The 25,764-nt window shown below is 34.1% G+C and overlaps 1 protein-coding gene across 3 annotated transcripts in view; it reads right to left on the bottom strand.

Moving 5' to 3' along the window:
- Positions 1–25,428, bottom strand: part of KMT2E (lysine methyltransferase 2E (inactive)) — a 77,639-nt gene extending 52,211 nt beyond the window's left edge. For 2 of the 3 annotated variants that reach the window (XM_010946680.3, XM_010946681.3), the window contains exons 1-2: positions 25,065–25,428; positions 2,925–3,109 (exon numbers count right to left, since the gene is read on the bottom strand). In XM_010946680.3, the coding sequence (XP_010944982.2) occupies positions 2,925–2,995 (71 nt within the window). In that variant the 5' untranslated portion in view covers positions 2,996–3,109; positions 25,065–25,428. Of the gene's footprint in view, positions 1–2,924; positions 3,110–5,958; positions 6,032–25,064 lie in introns of all 3 variants that reach the window. The other variant, XM_010946679.2, reaches the window with a different exon arrangement.
- Between the last annotated feature and the right edge of the window lie 336 nt (positions 25,429–25,764).

Below are 25,764 nucleotides of genomic sequence, written 5' to 3'. Positions count from 1 at the left end.
TTATGCCAGACCCTACTGAGAAAATCAATCGGTCATTACGTTAATCTGTGATGTTGTGATCAGCATTTTTCAAATCTAAGGACAAACACAACGCAGGTAAAACCTTAGTGCTAAGAAGTAAGAGTGGCCAGTAGGCAATTTTTTTAGAGTATCTTACAGTCTCCACTATAGGAGTTGGCTTCAATATTGTTTCTATTCACCAAGGTCTAGGTATTGGTTTGTTCACACTATGTACAGTAAAGTTATTTTTAAATAAAAAATCTTCATAACTAGCCTAGTTATGTGAATGTGCCTAGTTATTTGAATGTGCAATGTTTACAACTGCTTAAAAAATAATAGAAGCAAATAATACAAAATTTTATTACACCAGATATCCCTAAATCATAGTCTATCGATCTTCAGTATTCAGTTATTCCTCAAGTATTTTAAAACCATTCTTTTCTGGTTCAAAATTTGGGGAGAAACAACTTTTCGCAAGGTAATGGGGAACAGAAATAAGTAAAATACAAGATCCTTAACTCTCAAAGAAAGGCAAAACAAACCCAAGAGTTTTCAAAATTAGTAATGAGAGGAAAACAAGTATTATAGAGGCTGGACTTGGTGCGAATAACGAGTTTTATTTTAGAGACACAATAATACAAGAGCAAATGTTACTGAGTATGGAAATACTGGACTATAGCTTACCAAACCCATTCTTCACAGATCCACAGACCTTCTCAACTTCCCATGTATAATTAATAACATTACATAGCCACATGAGTGTAATAAAATGTAATTTGGTCTCTTTTTAAAAAACATTTTGAAATAATTATGTAGCATCACAGGAGGTTAACAAAGAAATGTACAGGGAAGTGCCATGCACCCGTCCACCAGCATCCTGCAGCTTACACAACTACAGTATCTTTTGATTATGCATTTAAATTAAAAAGGAAGCAACATATTAATTATATCAAAATTTCTTATGAAAACAGCTCCAAAACCTTTATGTTTCTGTGGAAAGGAGGGTAGGGGATGTGATTTAAGGGTATTTTTAAGTTTCCCGGTTTTAAATATATAAAAAAAGAGAATGTAAAGGTTTGAAAATTAAACCACAAAAATTCTAATGGTTGTTCCATAATTGGCACCAGCTATCTTTTTTGTGTCTATTGAGTAGGGGATACTACACCCAAGGAACATATATACTTGAATGTGGAATAGAAAAAAAAAAATCATTTCCTAAAACAAAAATATTTCTTTAAAAAGTCATTCTGTAACTACCTACTAATTGATGATTTGCTTGTAATAAAAGCGGCCATGTTTGTACTAGAAAAGATTTGGCTCCACAATATAAATCACACTTATTCTATAAATACTCTATAAATGTATTTAAATAAAGAACATGGGTAGAAAGCTATCCCCTACACTGCCCTCTTTCAGTATATTTTTAATTCTCTTTTAACTGTATTATTAATATATGGCTTTCATTCTGTGAATTGCCTTGCAGTACACATACCAGACATGCAAACAAGGCAAAGGTGTATCTCACATTGTATATTGGACTAATTCTTATCTAGCAGACAAATAATATTTTATAAACTACATCTTGTATTACTTGCATAAAAGGCTAATTTTAAAAAAGACTGTCAAGGTAAATACTTTTAGGAAGCAAAGAATCTTTGATTATTACCAATAAATGTCTACAACTATTATCAGATATAGACTTGCATCTATCAGATGCTTTACCTTAAGAAAAACTAGTACTTTAGACTGGTAACCTCTTGCCTGTCAAGCCCTGCTTCCAGGTTCTTTCCTTCCTTAGTAGTGTTCCTATTTGGGCAGAATGAGTGGTAATCAACTGTCACAAGTGCCTTGTTTGAGAATCTATTATTTTATAACAAAAATACCTTACACATAGCACAGACCAAAAAAAAAGGCTTTAAAAAACTATACTACAACTATCACAAGTTAAATGGACTACACAGTATATCACAGGAATATTAGAGAGCATCTCTGGGACTTTTTCAACGGCAGAAGCAGAAGTGGTGAAAACACTTCTAGACCACTGCAATGCCAACAAAAGGAGAACAATAACTGCATTTCTGTCCGTTCCATATATCAGTTTTAGAAGCCCTAAACTCAGTAAATTTCCTTTTTGTAAAATTTAAATTCAGCTTTCTGGTCAATAAGAGTTCCATTAAGAACAATATATTTACATTCTGAATCAGAGATCAAACATGCATCTGCCTGTTCTTCAGCTTCCAACAATGCACTTGAATCCCTTGCAATTTCCAAAAACAAACTGTCAATTTTCACAGCAATAACTTAGTGTTAACGTACTGCTCATTCAAAATCAAAATATAATGAAATCTATCTTCACAACTGCCAAGACCAAACAGTCTAGAAGCAAGGTAAGAATCTTTCACTTTTCATTTCTAATGAATCCATTAGAAATGGTTCCCATTAAAAGCAAAAACTGTCAAAATAATCATCCAGCAGGAAAATACTCCCTTCTTTTTCTTTAAAAATGGCCTGAATTTTGTTTTTCAACTCAACTTTTATAAAAAAACAAAGCAAATCCTGTGTTTAAACAGATATTACAATTTTTTAAAAGATTCAAATTTAAAACCAAGTAACTTTTCCTATATAAACATTTCTTAATTGCAAGATATATCCTACAATTTAAAAAAACAACCTATTATCTTGATTCCTGATGTCAACACTTAGCAAATAAAAAAGACAAAGAATCTGAAACAGCATTTTGACTCAAAAGTTATTTTAAAAAGTAATTTTAGTTAAAGCCTTTAAACTTCTGATATTTCATTATAGCTAAGTCTAAAATGAGAAAAAAAAATAAATGCAAATCAAGCACTGCTTGGTTTTGCTAAAATAACGTATGAAATATTCTGTCTTTCCCTATCCAAATTACCTTTAATTTAAATACTTACTCTGAGCCTGCAGCCATTTCCAAGTATGACGTTTCTGCTGTATCAACCCCCAATGGGATCACTATGCTCATGACGTTCGCCTCTGGTAAATTCGATTACTATGGAGTCCTATGCATTGGTATCCAAAACACTGGAGCATGCCAGCCACAGTGCTCATTGCAAACATCTAAGTGCATCCACAAACCCTGTTTAAAAGAAAGGGAACCAAAAGTTAAGAACCATCTTCATACTCCCAACAACAGTCACACTATAACAAAGGTAAGCAAAATACACAAAGAAAGCATTCTTTATTAAAATATCAATATAAACTGGGATTCGCTCAGGGAGTCTGTATTTTGCTTATTTTTCTGGAATTAGGTGACTGTGATCAAAAGAAAAGTTTCTGAATCATAATCCCCCTTAGGGAATGAATTTAGGATGCCAAAAGAAAGATTACTAAGGCATATTGCTTAGTGAGAAACCAACAAATATTATTCACTCTGAAAGATAAAATGGAATTTTTTATAGCACTAGTATCCAAAAATAAGTCTTCTTGGTTCACTGAATGATCTAACAATAAATTAACAAATATTTGCGTACTTACGAAGCAAGTGTCAACAAAGGACTGTGCTAAGCTTTTACATGGATGATCTATTTAATTCTCACAACTCTGATACAGGGATCTCTATTTTACCACTGAGGAATACAAAAGTAACTAAGGTTAAATAACTTAACCAAGGTTGCTCAGTTCAAGAGATAAAACCAGGATTTGAACCAATTCCACTCTGTTTATATATGTATGTTTAAAAGGCTATTTTATTTGTAGTAAAATCAATTGTTTTACAGTGGTTGTCATTTTCTATATCACCTTAATACGTATATATTGAGGGAGTTTCTCTATTTCTTCAGTCTTCTCCCTTGAGTTAATGATTCCTAATACAATATTTCTCTATTCTAAATTCACTGTTTAACACCTGCTATATGTACTGCTTGTGAAATATCCTCTCGGAATATTTTCAGCAATGATACAGTACAACTCAGAACAAAGCAGACAGAGATAATCCTATAAATAAGAGAAAGTCAAAATTGTCCCTTATGTCTAAAATTCCAAAGAAAACTGTTCCCTCAAATAGTAATTCTTGTGTTTATCTTTAATTTTTACACGTAAGTGTGTAATTCAGGTTAATTCCTATTTCGCAGATGATACAAACTGCTGAGTGCATATTTTACTGGGAAAATTACCAAAATAGAGAAATAACGAGGTAACAGTGGTTTAAATTCTCCAAGAAATGTAGCCTTTACTTTTAAATCATGTATAACTAGGGAAGAGCTACTATATTACATATTACATATATTTTATTATAATAAAAATATACAGTAATAGGCAATTGCACCTAGAAATTAAAAACATAAGCACTGGAGCCTTTCTCTAATATTCACTAGATGTATGAACTAAGCAAGGTTTTGAACCTTGCTAAGCATTCCCTGTTTATAAAATGGGGATTTATCCTCATAGGGTATCTGTGAAGAAAATAATGAATGTAAAGTATTTTGTACACTGAGTTATGTATATTTAGCAATCAATAAGTGGTAGTCACATAAGAGTGCTCTCATTTCATCACACACACACAATAAAAAACTGTGTGGATAGAAAAACTCTTTCTCTAAAGAGAATCTTCTAATAGTTTTTGAAAATAAAGTACATAATTATGGTTCTCTACTTGTTATGATTTTACAGTTTTCACCAAATTAAAATCATCTAAAAACAAAGCACAGTGAAAAAAAAGAAAAATTGCCCTACCTTCTTTTCTGCACCTGTGACTTTTTCAGAATTACCTCATAAAAGCCATACTTATCAATCTGAATAAAGCTATAAAATTATAAAATTTCCAAATGACAAAGTACAAGCAATATATAAAACTAATTCTGTTCTAGTCAAATGTTATAATATTCTGTATTTCTTTAAAACACTGAAGACTTGGGGCTAACAACGGTTAATTACAATGAAAAGAAATTCTCCTCCTTGCTGGTAGCATCTACTTGGTAGAAGTTTTCTTCAGCTCAATTATATTTACATTAGATTCATAGGAAATTTTTTATTTTAGGTATATATTGTTAAATATTTAGTTGTACTTTTTTTTTAAACAAGAGGCAGAATCTGGAAAGCAGAAGTCTAATCATTATGTATTCTTTTAGGCAACTAAGTAATATTTCCAGCCTAAAACATCTATCTGAGTATGTATTTAATAGTGTATCCCAGTTTTATACAAATGTACAATCTTCAATAAACACTGCACTTGAGCTGTTTTTAAATAGCAGTGAAGAGCTTGCTATAAGCCTTCTTCAGACAGTGGTTTATATTTGTATGATTACTACCTGTCTCTCAAACCCTGAACAGTGCCTGAAATGTTAACAGGCACTTTACAAAGAATTGGTGAGTGAATTAGAGCATCCAGGATGAAACTGCAGCTCTGGCCCCATTAACCAAATAAGCTGTCAACCTATACAATTAAGTGCTATAAAAACAACCACAAGACACCTTTTCCAGAAATGAATGTCTCTGAAATCACAGAAGCTCATCCCAGGATAACAACACATCACATATGAAACAGAACCACAGACTATGAGTTTGATTCAGTAGAGAAAATGATCTCAGTAAATTATTCGCAAGAGATCAGAAGTCAAGAGGTCATAATGAGGCCACAAAATGGCTAATATTTCACTATATTCATTAATATAAAAAACTCCACAGCCAGGAAACTCACCCTGTTTAAAAAATCTAGTTGATACTTAAATCGTAAATTCATTAGGGTCAAATCACTGTGTCTTTAGAAGTAAGAAAAGAAAGGGAAAGATAAAGTGGTAAACAGAAAGGATGTCAACTTGTAACACAGGCATAACTAGAGAAAACAATTCAACACAATCCAATTACCACAAAGCTCTCACATCTTATATGTGAATCAAAAAAACGATTACCCAACTAGCAAGTAAAATACATACAAAATACATTGAGAATAAATGGCAGCCATTAAAGAAATAATATAAAAGGAAATACCATGAGATGTCTGGTAAATCTGAGGTCCAAGAAAGAATAAATGTCTTCACAAAACCTGCTATCCAGAATAGACCTAGAAACCAAGTGAACATAGGAGTATTGAGCTGTTTTTAAATGGCATAAAATTAAAGGTACTTCTAACATGGAACCTAAAACCAAAGGGACTCACATAAAGACAGCAGCCAATTCGTAAAAGATGAATTTATTCTTCACTCTTTTTGAATAAAATGTAAACACAAGTAAAGGCAACAATTAATGCTAAATACCAAATCCCAAATCAAATTGAAAAGAAATGGAAAATACAGCATTACAAACAGATTTAGCAGAGCAAAGGCAATGATACCAAAACCACAACAAACAAAACCCTAAAGTAGGAAAAAATGAGATAAAAGACAAGGAAAAGCAATTAAATTAGAAAACTGTCTATCAGAAAAACAGGAAGACTGAGGCTGCTTGTAAGACCATGTTAAGAAGTTCAGAAACAAACAAAAAAATCACTGAAAAGATGAACATGATGCCCAAAAGGAAGGAAAGATGAAAATACAAGGAAAATTTTTTTTCTAAAATTAGAAAAAAAAAGTGCCCAACCCAATCTAACATAATCTCTTTGAGCAAAGGGTCATTTATTATAATCTCTCAGTCCTTAATAAGCACCTTACGTAGACCTCAATAAATATTTAAAATTAAATCAACATTTATTTTGGACATGAATCACTAAGAGAATAATTGGGTGAATTTTGGGCTAATAAAAATGAAATAAAGAAACCTGAAAATATTGTGAGGGGCCACATAACTGAGATTTCCTCATAAATCAGAAATTAAACAGCTCTCATTACTCATTTAAAATTTTAATTTTATTTATAATTTTATTTATAGAAGTTGATTAAGGTATAATAAATAGAATACTGGTTGATCAAGAGCTATTACCAAGTTACTACCTATGAAAATTTGGTCAACTCATTTCGCTATTCTGAGCTACAACTATAAATGAAGGTAGGTTAGGCTGATGATCCTATAGTTTAAATTTTACAATCACAAGTACATTAACAGATTATCCCTGATAATCAAAACAACAGAATATCAGATTCTAAAAAGTTACAAAAAAATAAATCTGACAACAGAATGAATAATGTATTTTTCTAGTTGAGTTACTGTTACTATCAGGCAGTGCTCCATGAGCACTTATCTGACAGATATGCAACTAGAGATTATAGTAATAGTGATGATAAACACTGAGTGCTTACAATGCTTAATTCTCACAATTAGCCATGGTGTGAGCACATTTTTTATCCCCATTTCACAGGTAAGGCAGAGAGGTTAAACTTGTCCAAAGTTTCATAGCTAATAAATGGCAGAATCAGGTTTTGAACCCCAACAGTCTGATTCCAGAACCTACACATTAGTTTGCCTGAAATTAAAAAGTGAGATAACTGGTAAAATAAATAATTTAGAATTTATAGTTAAGGGGAAAAAACTGACAACTACCTCTCTCAAAAAGAGGAGAAATTAAATACGTAAGTGTTTCACTCCAAAATATCTGGACTACATTCATTCTGGCACACTACATGAAATAACAAAACCCACTTTGCTCCTTCCCCAAACCTGATCTACTTAATAAATTTACATCTATTCCACAATGCATTAAAACACTACAAAGTAAGTAAAAATGTATGGGCTCAAAGTCTAAAATTAATGTTTAAAATATTTCAGGGATGATGTAAAGCATATACTCAAAGGATAAATAGATTCAAATTCTCTTATTTTCAGGGACAAACACATGCCTCGCTAGTGAACTGAAAAGCAACCCTTAAGTTAAGGGAATCAGGTTCTGAATTTGAGATTACTAATGTATACATAAGTATACTCAATTGCTTATATCGAATTATTTATTAAGCAAAAACCACCTATCTAACCAGTTGAATTTTCTATTTGATAACCATTTGGTTCCTAGAGACAAAGAATTTCACCAATTCAACTTACATTATAATACTTCAATAGCAAATAAAATCTCTGCTCAGAAAAACCTTTCTTCCTGTAGTCAAGGTTAATGTTGATGGACCTACTTAAGAAATGGAAATCTACATGTAAAATTCAAAGTTCAAAAAACACAGTTTCTTGTTCCATATGAGGTTTTCACAGAGTTTCACTGTATCATATTTTAGTATAATTCCAACTGTTACTACTAAATCAGTAAAATAGCACTGCTTCAGTTTTCACTCTGCCACTTATTAATAATGGTAACTTATTCTCTTGAAGTCTTAGTTCCTTATCTGTAAACAGGAATAATCATAGAACATATTTCTGAACAGTTTCAAGGATTATGTGTGGCACTCAGTTAAGACTTAGCTATGATTACCAGGTAACATTAAATATTTAGGAAGAGTCCTCAAAAGATGAGTATCAGAGAACAACTCTCAGCTATTATACCTGTAAGTCAAGTAAACTATTAAGAATGCTTGATCTATTCCAGAGTGCATTCTTGTCAGTAAAGGAGAAAGGATGCTTCTGTATTGGACTGCAAATTCAGAGAATGTGATAGAAGTGTTTCACTTAAAAAGCCAACAGCCAAACCTCTTCATTACAAACTCTGAACACACTGTTTCAATTATTGTCATAAAATGAAAATCCATGTAAAGGGTAATGGTTAAAATAAATAGCTCATCCGGACCCTGAGATCCCTTTTTACAGAATTCTTATCAAAACAAGATTGACTCTAATAAGATTAAACTCTTTAAAGAATAAGCCAATGGCAACCCTCATGATATTACCCAATGAGCACCAAATCACCTCTATACAGTCAAGAATGAAGCACTTTCCCAAATCTGACAGTATTTGGCAGTACTCCATACTGGCTACCCTGCAACCCAGTTTACCTTATCTTTAGCATCAGAGATTTGATACTGGAATCAAAGTAAAGTATTAAGAACAATCTTTAAAAACAAAAACCAAAAAACAAAACCATGACCACAAAGCGTGAGCCCTAACATAAGCTATATACTTTGATTGATAATGATGTGCCAATGTTGGCTCATCGAATATGAAAAATGTACCATAATGATAAGGAATGCTGATGGTGAATACAATATGCTGCACTGTCTGTCTGGCATTACATAGTTGAGTACCATTCTTTCCAACAGGGTTTGGGGAAGCTATTCTAAACACCAATTCTTCAAGCTGTTAAAGTACTGGCACACTCCTCCATCACCACCCCAAAACCCCCTTGAGTTAAAATAATTTCAATACTATCCAGTTTTTTAATGCACCATGCTATTATTTTAAAATAGTATTTTTCACTCCCCAAAGCGTGGGAGATCACTAAACTAGTAAAATCTATTAAAATGTGGCCTTTTATGCCATTCAGTGATTGGTATCTATGTAGTTTCCAGATAGAAACATACAACTTCTGTTTCTTACACATACAAACTATTCTTAGAGTGAGTTTAGTCTTTGTTACTACCTGAATATGTAAAGTAACAAAAGTGATTTCATTCTAAACAGTTATCTATTCCCATTTTCTACTTGCCATGGTCCAAGATTACCTTAGAATGTACTGCTTGATATACAAATGAAGAAGAAAAAGACATCTTCATACTTAAGAATAATCACATCCTCCCAATTTCTTAAAATGTTACTTTTATATACAAAAGTAGTTAGTACTGTAAAGTATAACACCACATACTTCAATGGGTCCTAAAATTCCTTCAGTTAAAAAAAATTATCATACATGAGTAATTTTTCAACTGTGCTCCCAACAGTCCCAAGAGAGTTGGGGAATGAAATATAAAAGAAAACAGAGTCAGGGAAGTTAACAAAAGAAACTGAGAGACAACATATTCTGCATATTTAAAAGGAAAAGTACAAAGCTGCATGTTACTATGTGGTAGCTACCAAATGGGAAAATAACATTGAATGGAATACTACTTAGCAATACAAAGGAACGAACTACAGATACATGCAACAACTTGGGTGAATCTCAAGGAAATTGTGCTGAGTGGAAAAAAAAAAAAGGCAACCCCCAAAATGTCACACACACAGTGTAATTTCATTTAGCTAATATTCTTGAATGACATGGAAATGGAGAACAGATTAGTGTAGTTATCAGAGGGCAACACAAGGGATCCTTGTGATGATGGAACTGTTCTATATCTTAACTGAAGTGATGGATATAGGAACCTATGCATGTGATAAAAATGCAAAGAAATACATACACATACACACACACACACATATACACACAACAAGTGCAAGTAAAACTGGGGAAATCTGAAAATGATGGGTGAATCGTATCAATGTCAATACTGTGATCACACTGTACCACAGTTTTGCAAGATATAATCATTAAGTAAACCAGGGAAAGGATACACAGAATTTCTATTATTTCTTACAATTGTTACGTGAAGCTACAATTACCAATTACCTCAAAATTTAAATTTAAATTTAAAAAGAGACTATATAATTGTGGCCTTCAAAAAATTTTTTTAGTACTGACAGAAACTTTCCTACAAATGAAATCTTACACAGAAATCTAATCATCTATTTTGACTTTAGGATAAAAAATAATTTTAATAGTCTATGCTTTTCCAATGATTGTTAGTGTCAACTTTGTTATGTTACAAAAACTACAGCCAGATATAATGGGAGGTGGCCACAGTGATTAGTGGTATCTCTTATTGGGCAAAGTAGGCATTGGTACCTCATTATTTGCAACGTCTATGGTTAAAGACGGTGGCAGGGGAATGTCCCTGCCTGCACTTCCTCCCACCTACCAGGTAAGTTCCATTAAAAACCTAAGGATTCCTAAATAGTTTGAAAATCATTGGCTAAATGTAAGTATTTACTGACTCAACATTTGACATGAAAAACTTACTTCACTTGTAAATTCTCTTGTCCAAGGGCAGGAGAAAAAAAAAAAAAACTCTTCCAAAAAGTAGTGTTAAAGTCTGTTGTAATTAAAAAATCAAACAAAATCAACAATAAAAATTATGCATTAGTCACTCAACCTACATAGACTATCAGGCTGGTTCACTCTTTCTTTTTCAGCCTTCAAATAAGTAAGTCACCAGGCAAAGGCATACTTTTTGACTGAAACAAAGTTGGCACCTAATTTTATTCTCTCATTCTTTAATCTCAAGTAAAACAATGTCCTCGCTCTTCAGGATTAACTAAGTATTCCTTCTATCACTATTTTGAATCACTTCTTTTAGACTGAGAACGTGAATCCTCTCTTCTTTCCCAATACAAAAACAATGTGCATGAAATCTAATTAATTAATAAGATTTAAACAAATCTTTCTGATCCCACTGGCTACATTTTAGCATCTCAGATTTGGGCTACCACATTAATTTTCTAAATGGTCTTTCCTATTCTAACTTACCTTTAAACCAGTGATTCTCAAAAACAGATCAACAAAATGCTATTTTTCATACACCTGAGGTTAGGAGTTGAAAATAACATATCCAATAATATGATTTAGCAGGTCTGGAATGTGGCTTGGATGTCTTTTTAAAAAAAAAAAAAAAGAAGGCATTTGCTACAGTGCTCTATTTTAGAACACTTGCTTAAACACTGAAAATACTTCAAAGCCCACTAATTTCCTAATGTTGTCCCCTTCAAAAAAAACATAATAGCTCATAGTAATAATAGGTTTCTAATTTTGGCCTTATCAAGTTACCTCGTTCCATACTAATAATCCAATATATAAATCCATTGATTATGCCAGTCTTCTTGCTTGGCATATCCTTGTCCCCTTCAAGTTCTCTAAACTCATTTTCCTCTACTCAAATCCATTCCACCCAATAAATAAAAATCTCATTAAGCCTTCAAGGATCGTTTAAGTACCAATGAATGCCTCCTTGAAGCCTCAACTTCCCAACTGAGACATCTCTGTTACAAAACTAGCTTTGACGTCTCCAGCATATCAACCTCCTGACAACTGTTTCCTTATCTGCAAACAAAAATTTCACTAGGTTAACGCAAAAAACTGTTACAGCTATAAAACCTGTTACATACTAACCTCTTCCCCCCTTAACTTCCTAAAGAATATATTATATTTTTTAGTCACTGGTTTATGTATTTTTTTTAATTTTAATTTTTTTTTTTGTTTTTTGGGGTTTTGGGGGGGTAATGTTTATTTATTATCATCATCATTATTATTATTTTTTAACTTAACGGAAGTACTGGGGATCGAACCCATGACCTCGTGCATGCTAAGCATGCACTCTACCGCTGGGCTATATACCCTCCCCACCACTGGTTTATATTTTGACACTTTTGGGAAACAAGTATTAGATGTATAGCTTCCACAATTAGATCTATATAACCCTACAGCAAGAACTGAGATATTTATACATTAGCTCTCAAAGCCTAGAACATAGTGGCTAAGATACCACCTAAGTTATTCTTGATTAAGCCACATTTTCCTTTTTTCTAACACATTCAATCCCCTCCTCTCATTTTAGATGAACAAGAACATATCTTAAAAACAAAACAAAAAAACCCTGCCCCTAAAGAATATTAGTGATTTATTTCCTTCTGGAACCTTTTTTGTTTTTTTAATTATTTTTCTCTTATTACCAAAAATTGGCTGTCCTCTAAGGCTCAATCCTCCCCAGTATTAGCCTCCACCAATCTTGGATTTAACCATTCATTCCTGACTTCTTATTCCCAGACATCTATAGCATACATCCAGTTCAAATATCTGTCATCACTGCAAAAATCAAACAAACTTTCAAACTGAATCATTTTCACATACTGTCTTCCATTTCATTTCTTATTAGTAACCGATCCTCCCAGTTCTCTTTTTAATCTTTTCTCTAGTCTATTATATTTGGTCACCCAGTCTTCTGTGCCCCTCTAGTGTTTCAAATTCATTCTTCCTCAGTTTCCATAACCTCCATCATCATCTTCATCATCAGAGAAATTTCCAACAATCAACAACCCTTTCAACTTGTTGCCATCAAGTTTGGAGTACTTTGTCTCCAAACAATGGAAGAAATTGTTAGTGTTAAGTATCTCTACCCCCCAGATTATGGCAACTATTCTATTATTTTAAAATATAACAAAATAAATTCAAGTTCATTCATTTAATAGACTTACTGAGTATATACTATACTCTGGATACTGTTTGAGGTGCTGGGGAATGAGCAGTGAACAAAATTAAGTTGTCCTTAAGACACCTGAAATGAGCTAGGACAATCTAATATAATCAAGAGTATTCTAAGAGTAGTTTTCTTAAGTAACTGCCTTGGACTAATAATTTGTATATTCTCATTACCTTGCCAAGAATTAGTCCTTTATAAGGATCAATGGAAAGTTATGATAATTTTCAAATGACCTGACTTAAAATTCTTATCACTCTTCAGCTATGTGACCCTCACTTTCTCTAGGCCTTTCATGAAAAATGGGTAAAAGATCTACCTGCAGAGTCACTGTGCGGAGTAAATAAGATATGTAAATACACTGTGGATACTCATTTATGGATGTTAGTGTCTTGCCTCTAGAATTAAAGTCATGAAGCTTGTACTTTTCAATCCAATGATAATTTAATCAATTCCAGTCACAATACTGTTGATTACTGAGGCCACTCAAATGGTAAAAGAACAGCAGCTCTACTACTCTAAGTATCTGAAGTTGTCTTAAAATTTCACATGCATTTAAATATTTACCATAAAAAAATCTTAAGTCTAAAATAAGAGTACTTTAATTTCTAAGTAACAACCTACAAAATTAGCAAGAGATCAAAATGAATAAAAAGGGAAAAATATTTTCCATGTTTAAACCATGTTTATTTCTACAGAATTTTTCCCAGTCCTTAATCTTAGGATTTACAGTATTCAAAGATCAACTTCTCCCTTTTCATACATTAATGTAAAAACAAAAACAAAAATTAAGAAATGGAAGGACTAGTGCATTACAACTAGAGTTGAAGCTTACAGAAAAAGTCTATGCATCTTACCCTCAAAAATGAACTATGGCATAAATAGATTTAAGTCTCTATTAGGAGAACTTTAAGAAGCATACAAGCACTAAGAAATTTTACAGTAAAGAAAAAAAAAAAAGTCAAGAATGAAGTTGGTATATACAAGTCCTATAGTGACCAGTATATTTGCTCTAAGACAGACTACACCCAATTTCACTTTCAAACTTCACTGCAGAGACCTTTCTGTGATTATATGTGGAATCTTAGAAAAAGATACAAATGAAGTTAATCACAAAACAGAACAGCCTCACAGATACAGAAAATTAATTTATGGTTACCAAAAGGGAAAGGGCAGAGGAGGGATAAATTATGGGTATGGAACTAACATATACACACTACTATATATAAAACAGATAAACAAAGACCTAATATATAGCACAGGGAACTATATTCAGTATTTTGTAATAACCTATAATGGAAAAGAATCTGAGAAAGTATATATATATATCTGAATCACTCTGCTGTATACCTGAAACTAACATAACACTGTAAATCAACTATATTTGAATTTAAAAAATTTTTTAACTTATGAGATTAAAAAATACTAACAAGTTTTGGGGTTAATAAAAGGACTTTCTGTTAAGAGATTATATATAAATGAAAAACAACCCACATGTACTGAGCTGATGGGCCACTCTTATAAAAGTCATTTGAACATGGAAAAAGAAATTGCTGTGTGAAGTTGGGGAGTGAATTAGAAATACTTTCCCCCAAATTTGTAATGAATCATTTACTTTAGGACATAAGAAGCATAAACTTTAAACTTTCTGTGATAGTTTAGGCTATACCAGCAGAAAGCCTTTTAAAATCTCCACCATCACTCTAGATTTAATTAAAGTGATAAATATCAAAGCTTCTCAGATATTCTCAAAATAATGACAATAAAAAAAAGTTTTGTGGGGTTTTTTTTTTTTGCAGCTCATTTTTTAATTGAAGAATAACTGACAGTATCATACTAGTTTCAGGTGTGTATTATAGTGATTTAGTACTTACATACATTTCAAAATGGTCACAAGGATGAGCTTACTTACCATCTGTGTTGGATTCTGTTTGCTAATAATTTCTTGTGGATTTTTTCATCTATGTTCATCAGTGATACTGGCCTATAATATTCCTTTGTGTCTTTGTCTGGTTTTGTATCAGGATAATGCTGGTCTTGTTAAATGAGTTTGGAAGTATTTCTTCCTCTTTAATTTTTTGGAATAATTTAAGAAGGATAGGTATTAACTTTTCTTTAAATACTTGACAGAATTCACAAGTGAAACCATCTGATCCTAAAGTTGTTTGGGGGAGTTTTAATTACTTATTCATCTTTATTATTAGTAATTGGAGAACTTTTGTGTTTTGCCAAAATCATACCATCCCCACAAAATCTGCCAGTTTTAACATGGAATTAAAAAATCAAGCAGTTATTACATTAATGTATAACTAACAGGTTACTATTAACATATAGCAACTAGGTTACAATACACCAATTACAGCTGAAATTTGAAAACCATACAAACTGATCCTAGGATATTAGCCAACACAATCATCAGCTACTTCCCTTAGGAAATATGTGCAAGATCAGCAAACCAAAATTAGTAGCTTCCATGATGCTTTCACACAGAGGGCATTCAACTATCTGGCACAAAATGAATCTAGTTTATAATCTCATCAATTAGAAAGGTCCTAAGGAAGAGAACAATTTAAATCTCACAAGATAACAAAGGTTATTTATTGGATCTTCACATGTCAATGTATCTGTTAAAATTCCAGAGATACTTGCAATCTGTCATTTCATTTAGATTGGGTCCTATAAAGCCCACTGGGCAAACCAGAGTCTGATTCCAAAAGAACATTTTTAGATCTCCAATTTACTAAAAGAAAAAAGGTTACAGAATGTAGTGGGACCCATTCCCTTTGGGATTAAACAGAGAAATCTGGACTTATATATAAAAATAGAAGTTTGTAAGTTCATCAAAGTCAGTCATCAACATGGAGAATCAGCAAAAAATTATATATATATAGAGAGAGAGTAAACACTATTTTAATTAGAATATCATTCATCAATATTTTGGTATTAAGACAAAATATTCTCTTGGAATACCGCTCCCCTAATTCAAATTCTGGGTTCTTGTTCTTGTATAAGCTATATCTATAATGCATTGTCTATGGTTTTTGGTTTTAGATTATTCCAAGGTAAATCACTTAGATGCTATGGAGCAATGTGAATGCATACTTCCTTCTAGATTTTCATAATTTCTCCCCATAATCTTTTAATTGTCTTACCCATACCTAACTTGACAATTTCTTCAGCAATTAATTTGCCTTTATCATAAAGTTTTCCAAAGCATTTAACTTAGTTTTCATTTAAACAACAGTTCTCTCTTCACACTCATTTATCATTAGTTTTTATAATATCTAATTAATATAAACACAACACAAGTACAATGAGATTAGCCAATTTGGGAACAAACATATGACTGCTATGTGCATTCAACTCAACTAGTGGTGGAAGCAGCACAGACTAGTTTTCATTATTCAACATGCAATGGGCATTAGTATTGTTTAAAGGAAGAATATTAATCCTAAAGGTTTGTTAAATGAACATTAAAGAAACTTCTACAGCTTCTACATAAAACACTTCAGAAAAAATAAACTATAAGCAGTGACCACTTCAGCATAAAAGAGAAACTAGAGATGGGAGTCAGAGACTCACTTTTTTCCCTAAACAACTACAGCAGAAACAGCTTATAAAGCTTAGAAGTTTTACACATATTAACCCATAGAATTCTTAAACAACTCTGGATCAACCTCAATTTTAAAAGAAGACTCTATAAGCTGGCTTTATTATTATCTACATTTTGCAGATCAAGAACTTAAGGCACAAGGTCACACAGCAGTAAAAACTAGTTTGAATGCAGTAAAATCAAAGCAGTGTGATTCTAGAGTTTCTACTCTTCAGCCTTCTGCAATACTGCCTCTAAAGCAGTACTGTTTGAGTTCTTTTAAAAAGCACACATTTCCAGGGGGAAGGTATAGCAAATGCTTAGCATGCATGAGGTCCTGGGTTCAGTCCCCAGTACCTCCTCTAAAAATAAATAATAAAACCCAATTACTGCCCCTCTGCCAAAAAAAAAAAGTAATAATAATTAATAATTTTTAAAGCACATATTACCTTCATAAACTTAAGAATTAGAGAAACAAATAAGCATGCCCAAGTATGTCATTTGCCAAAGGAATTTTTTCAGTGGCTCTCCCATAAAAGCCATACTCTTATCCTGGCATTCAAGACTCACAGAAACTTGATCCCCACTGGTATTGCTATAATTCCAATCCAAGACTTTTATCCAAGTAACATGGATTCTGAAAATCAATAGATCATCTTGAACTGGGATGTAAAAAGCACTAAACAGAATCTGCCACATGACAGTGCCCAAAAACCAGTTTCCCCTCATTAAGAGAATCTAAAAGCCTGGCTTTTCAAGAGGAAAGTAAGCATTATTTCTTGGAAAAGTATAAAGTACTATGCATCAGGACTTAAATTTTAATCCATAATCAACCACTGACTATATGACCTTGGAAAAATTACTTAACCTCTCTGGGGCTAGGTCTACCTGTAAAATAAAAAGGAAGAGCTAGAACAGTGTAAAACTTAGTTGAGACTAGTACTACAGTGCAAATTCAAGGCCCCTCTAGATGTGATCTTCTTACCTTAAAATTCCATTTATTTGTTGTGATTACAAAAGCAATCTATAGGCATTACAGAAAAAACAGAAGAGAAAAGAAAAATTCCCATAATTCCAATTACCCAGAAACAAACCACTGCTAAAAACTTTGGTGTATGTGCAGTCACCATAGCAAAAATTGAAGCATCATCAACTTAAGAATCATCAACATATGCTTAACCTAGGAGAGGAAAGTCTGATGAGAAACAAAATATTTACACAATCTCAAAATATCTCCCCACAAATTACTTAATAATGTCAAAATGAGAAACACTAACTGTACAATGGAGAAACTACTCAATACCTTAACCAAGCAATCAAAATGAGCATACTGGTAATGGGCAAATAAACATCAACTGCCTCCAGGTGATAGAACAACACATATATTACTTATCTAGTATTCCTGACAAAAATGCAAAATCTGAATCTAATTACGAAGAAACCTTAAACAAGCCAAAATCAAGGGGCACTGTATAACTAGCCTGCCAACGTCATGACAAAAGACTGAGGAACTCTCTTCCAGATTAAAGGAGACAAAAAGAGACCTGAGAACTAAATGCAATCTATGGTCCTGGATTGGCTATTCTATCAGCAAAAAATACTAATAAAGGGCTTAATTGGGACAACTGATAAAAGTGGGCTATGGACTACAGACTAGATAAAAATATTGTATCAATGCTAAATTTCCTGAATTTAACTACTCTGGTTACCCGAGAAAAGAAATGCATAATTAAGTACTGAGGGCTCTAAGAGGGCATGGCATTTACAATATACTCTCAAATGATTCAGAATTCTTTTTTTTTTTTTAACAAGTATAAAGAATAGTAAAGAAAGTGACAAATTATTAAATATCAGGGGATTCTAGGTGAAGGGTCTAAAGGAACTTTTGCACTACTCATGTAAATTTTCTGTAAGTTTGAAATTATTTCAAAATAAAAAATTAAACCAAAAAGAAAACCCTGGTTTTGGGGGAGCATTCCTCAACATACGGATATATGTGTATAAGTACCATCTGCATTTTTAAATTAGAAAAGGGAATCATCAGTTTGATACTAAGTATTTAGTTTTAAAGGCCCTCCCAGTTACATTTGAACATCTCTGGAAAAAAAAGCAATTATTTTCAGATGAATTAGAGGTGTCTTTCTCTTGCTCTCAATCCAAGGAAAACTGCCCGCCAACACACACACCATAAAGTCTCACCCCAGTACCATCTCCTTAACCAGTCACAGCTAATTAGAGGGATCAAGATGGAGAATAGTGGCTCTCTGACACCCTGCCAATTCCTGTGAGGCCCAACTGTACTTTCTTCAAATAAGTTCTGTGAGATTTCCCTACAGCCTTATAACAAATCTTTTACTTCAGCTAGTTGGAGCTGATTTCTGTTCCTTGCATCCAAACAAATCCTCTAACAGTAAGCTTTTGAGAAGCAGAAATAAACAGTGCAAAGGAAACAGTAGCTACTCAAATTAACCTTTTGTCTGTGCTTCAGAAACAGTGTTTAGGTACGGGCTTAATGCTGAGATGTAATACAGCTGTGTCAATTCAACCAATTACGTAGCTTCAGCTAAAGCTGAATAGAAAAGCGAATAATTCCAAAAGGAACAATCTTACTTCTTCAAGAAGTTACTATGTATGAGACCAACCTCAGCTCCCCATCTGTTTATGGTTCCTGAAGTAATCCTAACCATTCGAATCAGTCACATCAAGAATCTTCCCACCTTTTGCCACATGATTAATGAGGAAAAATGGGTTTTCAAATTCCTGAAATTTGTATTTCCTTAAATGAAATTTAAGAGGAATTCAAGAGGTCTCTCAGTAAAATCAAAAGTAGACACTATGACTTATTAGTCTATGAAATAATAAAAAATACTAGAAGAGTGTCTTATCATAGTCTCCTGACATGTGAACTTTTGAAAAACAAACCTGTGTTTTCCTGACATCCTAAGTGATAATGGTTCATTATTTTCACCACATTCCTCACTTTTTGCCAAAAACCATTAACAGCAGGCTTTACCTAATTCTTAGACCAGAGTGAGGAAAAAAATGGAAAACACATTTAATCTTTAAACTTATTTAACTCTAAAGCTTAAATTTAGTTTAATTTATTAGGGTAAACTTAAAAGTCTTTAAATAGAAATTATGTTTTTAAATACCCTGTGAAAATAAAAGTCAACATAAACTTTTTACAAAAAAATTTCTGGTCTCAGGTAAAATGTTAGATAATATAATTAAGTGAACTTGAAATTATCCTACAAATACCATGAACCAAAACTAACTCAATCCCATTGTTACATTACTTAGCTTCTTCCACAGACTCAGACTTATATGCTGCACCCATGTGGGCTATAACACAGGTGTGATTACTCAATGTCATCTTTCTCAATAATTAATCTCAGGACCAAGAATGTTTATTCCTTAGGAGCAATCATCTAAGAGTTGCTAGAAAATTCTCTCTCCTTTAATTGTGTAAATAGAATAAAGTAAGCTGCACAAATCATTTTGTTTCTTATGTTGACTGTATACAGGTCCTTTCTTAAACCCAGATTTCACATTTGAGACAATTTTAGAAAGCAAATACAAATATGTTAACTAAAAATGGGAGAGTAGTTGATTATTTACTAATTAAATTACAAATTGTTTACTCATTAAAAGGCGTATCATCCATTTTGATGGCATCTTAATGTAATACATCAAAAAAGAATTCTGTGATTGACCTGTTGCACTGAAAATGTCTAACATCCCCAAAAGCTTAAATAGTTTAGGTAAATAAATCAGATTTTCAACAAAGCTGTAAAATTCAGCAAACAACACAAATATGGCTTTCCTTTTTAAAATAAAATTTGATTTATGAGCTGTCCTCAAGGGGAAAAAAAGACTTGATTTCACATCAAGTGAAAATATCTATCAAATGAAATAGAAGATCAACAATTTTCTTGCCTCTGATTTAAATAAAAAGCATCCTTGAGTTACTAATGATTAATAAAACCTTTTCATATTCTTAAAGATACAATTAAGATCTAACTAACTTAGTCTGAGTTGCTACCGTTTGATTTTTAATGTAGCGTAAGTGCTCACAATAACAAAAAATAATTCTTTTGGTTAATTCTCATCTCTTTAGAAAATATTCATCATTAAGTTGCAATAGCAAGATTGTTACAGTTGGATACTGTCTACTTTAAAATTAGTGCACTTAAAAATAATTTTCAACCACAAATATTCTCTTCCATATTAAATAAACTTTTAAGTAATAAAAAATACTATCCTTTCAATATTAAGGAAAAAATGAGGCTCCTCCCAACATTTGTACATTACAAAAGAGACAGTAAAAAAGAGATAGCCACTTCAATTTTAAACCCAGCCTATAAACTGGATTAACATTTACACAGCAATTATCTCAAATAGTATGTCTTGTTATTTTGCCAGTCAACACAAAAAATAACTAACACAATGTAAAAATAATTCTATATTCAACATTAAAAAGTAGGTCTCACTGAAGACAAGTGTTTAATGTTTATTCTAACACATGACAAGAAACAGTCCCTGATCACCCTAAATATTTGAGATGTAAATGTGTTTGCTTAAACAAAAGCCTTAAACTCAGCAAATAATTGAGCACCTACCATCTGCCAAGAATGAACCCTTTGGAGACAGAAGCTATTACACATTATTAAAATATTTTTAAAAATAAAGATAACATCTCTTAAGAAAGTATTATTTTACTATAGCTAACGTTAAGCAGTTTTGATAGCTCTTCAAAATCCTATTGGTTTTACACAATACTTTAAACACACAATGTCAGCACGCATTTTAAGTCCTAGTAGTAACTTCCAGAAAAGCAGAACTGTTAGCATTTATAACACACTTTAAAAAATAAAACCACATTCCTTTAAAAGTTTGATGCATAAAAATGGGACCATTTATTCTTTGAAATAAACCAATTTAAGAAGTTATAATTTCACTAAGACCACTAATGTATGTCCAAGAGGAAGAGTTTCTCCTAATTTACTAATTGGCTTTTTGCCTCATGTTCCCATTTTTAGATTCAAGAAATTTTACAGCCTACTATGGTATACATGGTAAAAATTCTCTGGCTGGAAGCTGTGAGGAAGACAGACAAGCCAAAACTATAGAAGAGTTATCACAGATCTAAAGAGTTGAAGAGAAATAAGAAGCCTTGTAAAGGTTGTAAACTTAAATTGAGATCAGAGATCCTATAACTTATACTGACAACAAAAGGGAAGCATGATCAAAATGTGGTCTCTAAAAATAAAATCTGCTCTCCAATTACTTTATGATTTTCTACAAATCCACTTAAACAGATAAACAACTAATCCCCCAAACTCAGCTATCCTAAGAACAAAGACCATTTGACTGTTTTGCCCAAGAAACCAAATGTTTTAAAACTCTGGGAACAAAATTATGCTTCACCGTTTAATAAATTTGCCTTGACAATCAAAAACATAGATAGTCCATTAGGGGTATAAATGAATAAAAACCAAACATTTAAAGCCCGTTTATAAAGTGTAATATACAAAAAAGTTTCATTTTATAGGAACCAAAATGTATCAAAATAAAGAAAAAGAAACAAACGCCAAAGCAATGAAGCAGACCAGTACGAAGAAAGCTCATGAGTGAAGGCAGCTTTTCTTATAGTTTCTAACTTGATATTGTTTGAAGCCAAATAAATCCAAATGCCTTATGTGTTTTAACTTGATCTAGGTCACAATCAACAACAATATAAGTATTTTTCCCTCTATGGCTACATAAACCAATTTCTCCTATTATATTGATTTCCTACATTAGATAGTAAGTTTAACGAACCAAACTCTGGGCCATGTATCTTAACCACTTAGTTTATAAAATAAATGCACAATCTTTACACAGGAGTTAAGGATCTGGATTAAATAATCACTCAAAGCATAATACAACTGAGTACTGATCCCAAATTCCTAAACAAACTCTTGCACTATCCACCATTTTCACCTAATAAAATATTTCAAAGATTCTAAGTAAGGTTTTGTGTACTCAGTCTTCCACAGTGAAACTCCCTAAGCCAGTAATTTCTACAATTATTTTGTAAATTAGAAATTTATAATCAATCTAACTCATATGTGAACGTTATGATTCTTTTATTCCATTGTACATATTTTAGAGCAGAATTTGCAGTGGAATAAAAGAATCATGAAAGGGAGTACCCTCTCCAACCTTTTTAAGTACTACTGGATTGAAAGGCACTCATCTTCCAGTTGCTCCACAATCAGAATGGTCATTAAATGCCATTAATGGCCCACTCATATCTTACTGCTTAGTTCAGGACAAAAAGATCGACCTCCCACTAGAGAGATGAATTCTAACTATTAAACTTTTAAAAATAAAGTTAAATGACACCATTTAATTGTCTGCCCTAATCCATAAGATTATGAAATTAGCATAAAACGGATTTAAGACCCTATTATGATATGGCTTGTTATTAAAACAGACTTAAGCCCACATCTCATAGAAGGTAAATAAATGGGCATTTTGGAAAGGGAAAAAAAAATCAAGAACTAGAGCCTTACTTTTTTACTTCCATAATTATAACAGTATGCTGTAAGACAATTTCAAAAGGCAGAAAAGCATGGAGCTCCACTTTATCAAATACACAATCAACTTAGAAAATTCCTAAGGAATAAAATATATGGGGAAAATTGATCCAAAATATAATAGTGAGATGAACAAGCATCTCCATACCCAGTGAAGTAACAGGTTTAGGCTTGTTTGTACAGCTCCCTAAAAATTAATCTGAAAGAGTACAAAAACCAAAATTCAGAAAATTGGTCAAAAGTTGGATGAGAAACGTTCCACCCTAGATTAAAACATCTAATCATATAAAATAGGTTGTGCTTTACGCTTACTAAACATTTTAATTTACTTTGGCTTACTGAATAAAAGACGCTTGGATTAAACCAAATGAAAACTATTATTTGTCCCCAATTATCTTTTTTTTTTTTAATATTTGAGATCACTTAGCCTCACTACTGAAAATTTCTAAGGCTACCTGAGTGTTCTTATTTTTTTTCAAAAGTGGTGTCATTTTATTTGTCTCCCAGGAAAAACCCATAAAATTAATCAGCTAAAACACAGCATTGTAATTTGCAGTAAAATTAACACATTTTTCTACACGGTTTGGGGAAGAAAGAAAAAAGCCAGTCCTTTCATGTAAACATAATAAGCCTGTAATATGCTGCAGACAAACGCACTGCATGGGGTGTGGAGGACCCGAGCTGATTAGATTACCACAACATCAGCCTGGGGCCGCCATTTTTAGAATCTGTAAAGGACAAAAGAGGGAAATTTCATTTTTTACTGCCCATCTCGGAGATTAAAGGAAAAAACGAACTGTTTTCCAATTAAGTATTGATGTCTCCAGCCTAGAGTTGAATGCACCTCACTTAATTCTCTCGAAGGTCTCCAGAACTTCAAACACCTTACGTTATTCACATCTCTAAAAAGGGGGGGAAATAGGCAAAACGGGCTTTACTCTAAAGCTAACTCTAGCGATTTCCCTTTGACTGTAAACTGTATCGTTCTTAAGACAGAGTCTAGCAAGAACGAATCTATACGGAACTAAGGCCGGTGGAAGAGCCCTCCGGATTGTTTTCTCTCTCCCCCTCCCCCGTTTAGCACAGTGAACCGTTTGTTTCTCTTCTGTCTCCTGCCAGTGTTTGTGCCAATCCCTTGGTCAAAATAAGCTCCCCTGAAATGTGCCATATTGTGGGTTCTAAGCCCCCGGTACAGTAAAGGACGGCGATAATGCAAGACGAGTGGGGGAGGAGACTGAGAAGGCTGGGGACTGGGGTGACCACCTCAGGGGCGGGTTTACCCTCTCCCGGAGAGGATGAGGAGCTGACTCGTTCTCCCACAAAGGGAGATACCCAGGGCGTTCTTTCCACCCCCATCCTATTTACGAGAAAATTATACCAGAGACTGCCAGGCAAGACATGGAAGTAGCAGAAGAAAATGGGGCCTGTACGGGTTCTCAGCACCTGAACAAGATGCGGTAGAGAGAGCTGGCAGCTCCTGGGACCAGTTCGACACAAACCCTACTAACAGTCACAAGCCTCCCTCCTCACCCAAGCGGCCCTAACCCGCTGCCAGTGAGGAGTGCGCCCCCTCCCTAACTCCCACTCTCAAGGGGGTTTAACTGCCAGTTTCCCCTTCCCCAACCCTAAAACCCGCCATAATGCTCCCTTCCTGGAGACAGGGAGTAGAAAAGCTAAATTCGATTCAAACAAGCAACGTCTGACCCAAGCCAAAACACCTGAGAGCAACGCCGACTCCCCTCGGGAAGATTAGGATGAGAAAGCCCCCTCCCCCCTGGAAACACACTTCCCTCCACCCCGCAAACCCCGCGAACTCCCAAGGAGACAAGCACTGACCTGTGATGTTCACACACCAGACACCCGAACCCCGTTATTTGCTCGACCCCCAAGGAGTCTCTTCACACCTCCGCGGTCAGACGACCCCCCGACAGCAGCCACTGCGGACGCAGGACCCGGCTCCACACACCCCCTCCCCAAACAGCAGCGCGCAGCCTCTTCACCAGCAACAGTGGAGTAGGGGAGGGGGCACGGAGACAGTCAACGGGAACGCAGAGTCGACGGCGAGGCTGCTCAGAGTGTCTATGCCCCCTCTGCTGCCGCTCCCGAACTCAGGCACCGTCTCCGACTCGGCCCCCTGCGCCCGCTCAGTGTCACTGCCTCTCGCTCTGGGAAAATGGCGGCGACGGCGGCGGCGGCCGCGGCGGCGGCGGCGGCGGCGGCGGCGGCGGCAAGTGCACGGGGCCAGCCCGCCCCGCTCCGCAGGGGCAGAGGGGGAGGGGACGAAGTTGCCCGCCGCCATTTTGCTTGTGGGCTGCCGCCCGCCGTTGCCTCTCCACGGAGGCTCGAAGACAGCCAACTGGAGGCAGAAAAGTGGGCAGAATCTCCGTCTATTTCACAACAGATGCATTCAACAATTCATCGAAGGTCTGGGAAAGTTTCGATGTTTGGTGGGATTGGCTCTCTATCCCCTTTCCTTGAGTAGCCCTCAAGTCTGGATATCTGTGAGCTTGGGCGCGCCACTACTGGGTGGAAGGAT

This window comes from Camelus bactrianus, chromosome 7 (genome assembly GCF_048773025.1).
Source record: "Camelus bactrianus isolate YW-2024 breed Bactrian camel chromosome 7, ASM4877302v1, whole genome shotgun sequence".
Taxonomy (NCBI): Eukaryota; Metazoa; Chordata; class Mammalia; order Artiodactyla; family Camelidae; genus Camelus; species Camelus bactrianus.
The sequence above is the reverse complement of the archived record's forward strand: the minus strand, read 5'-3'. Positions and strand labels throughout refer to the sequence as shown.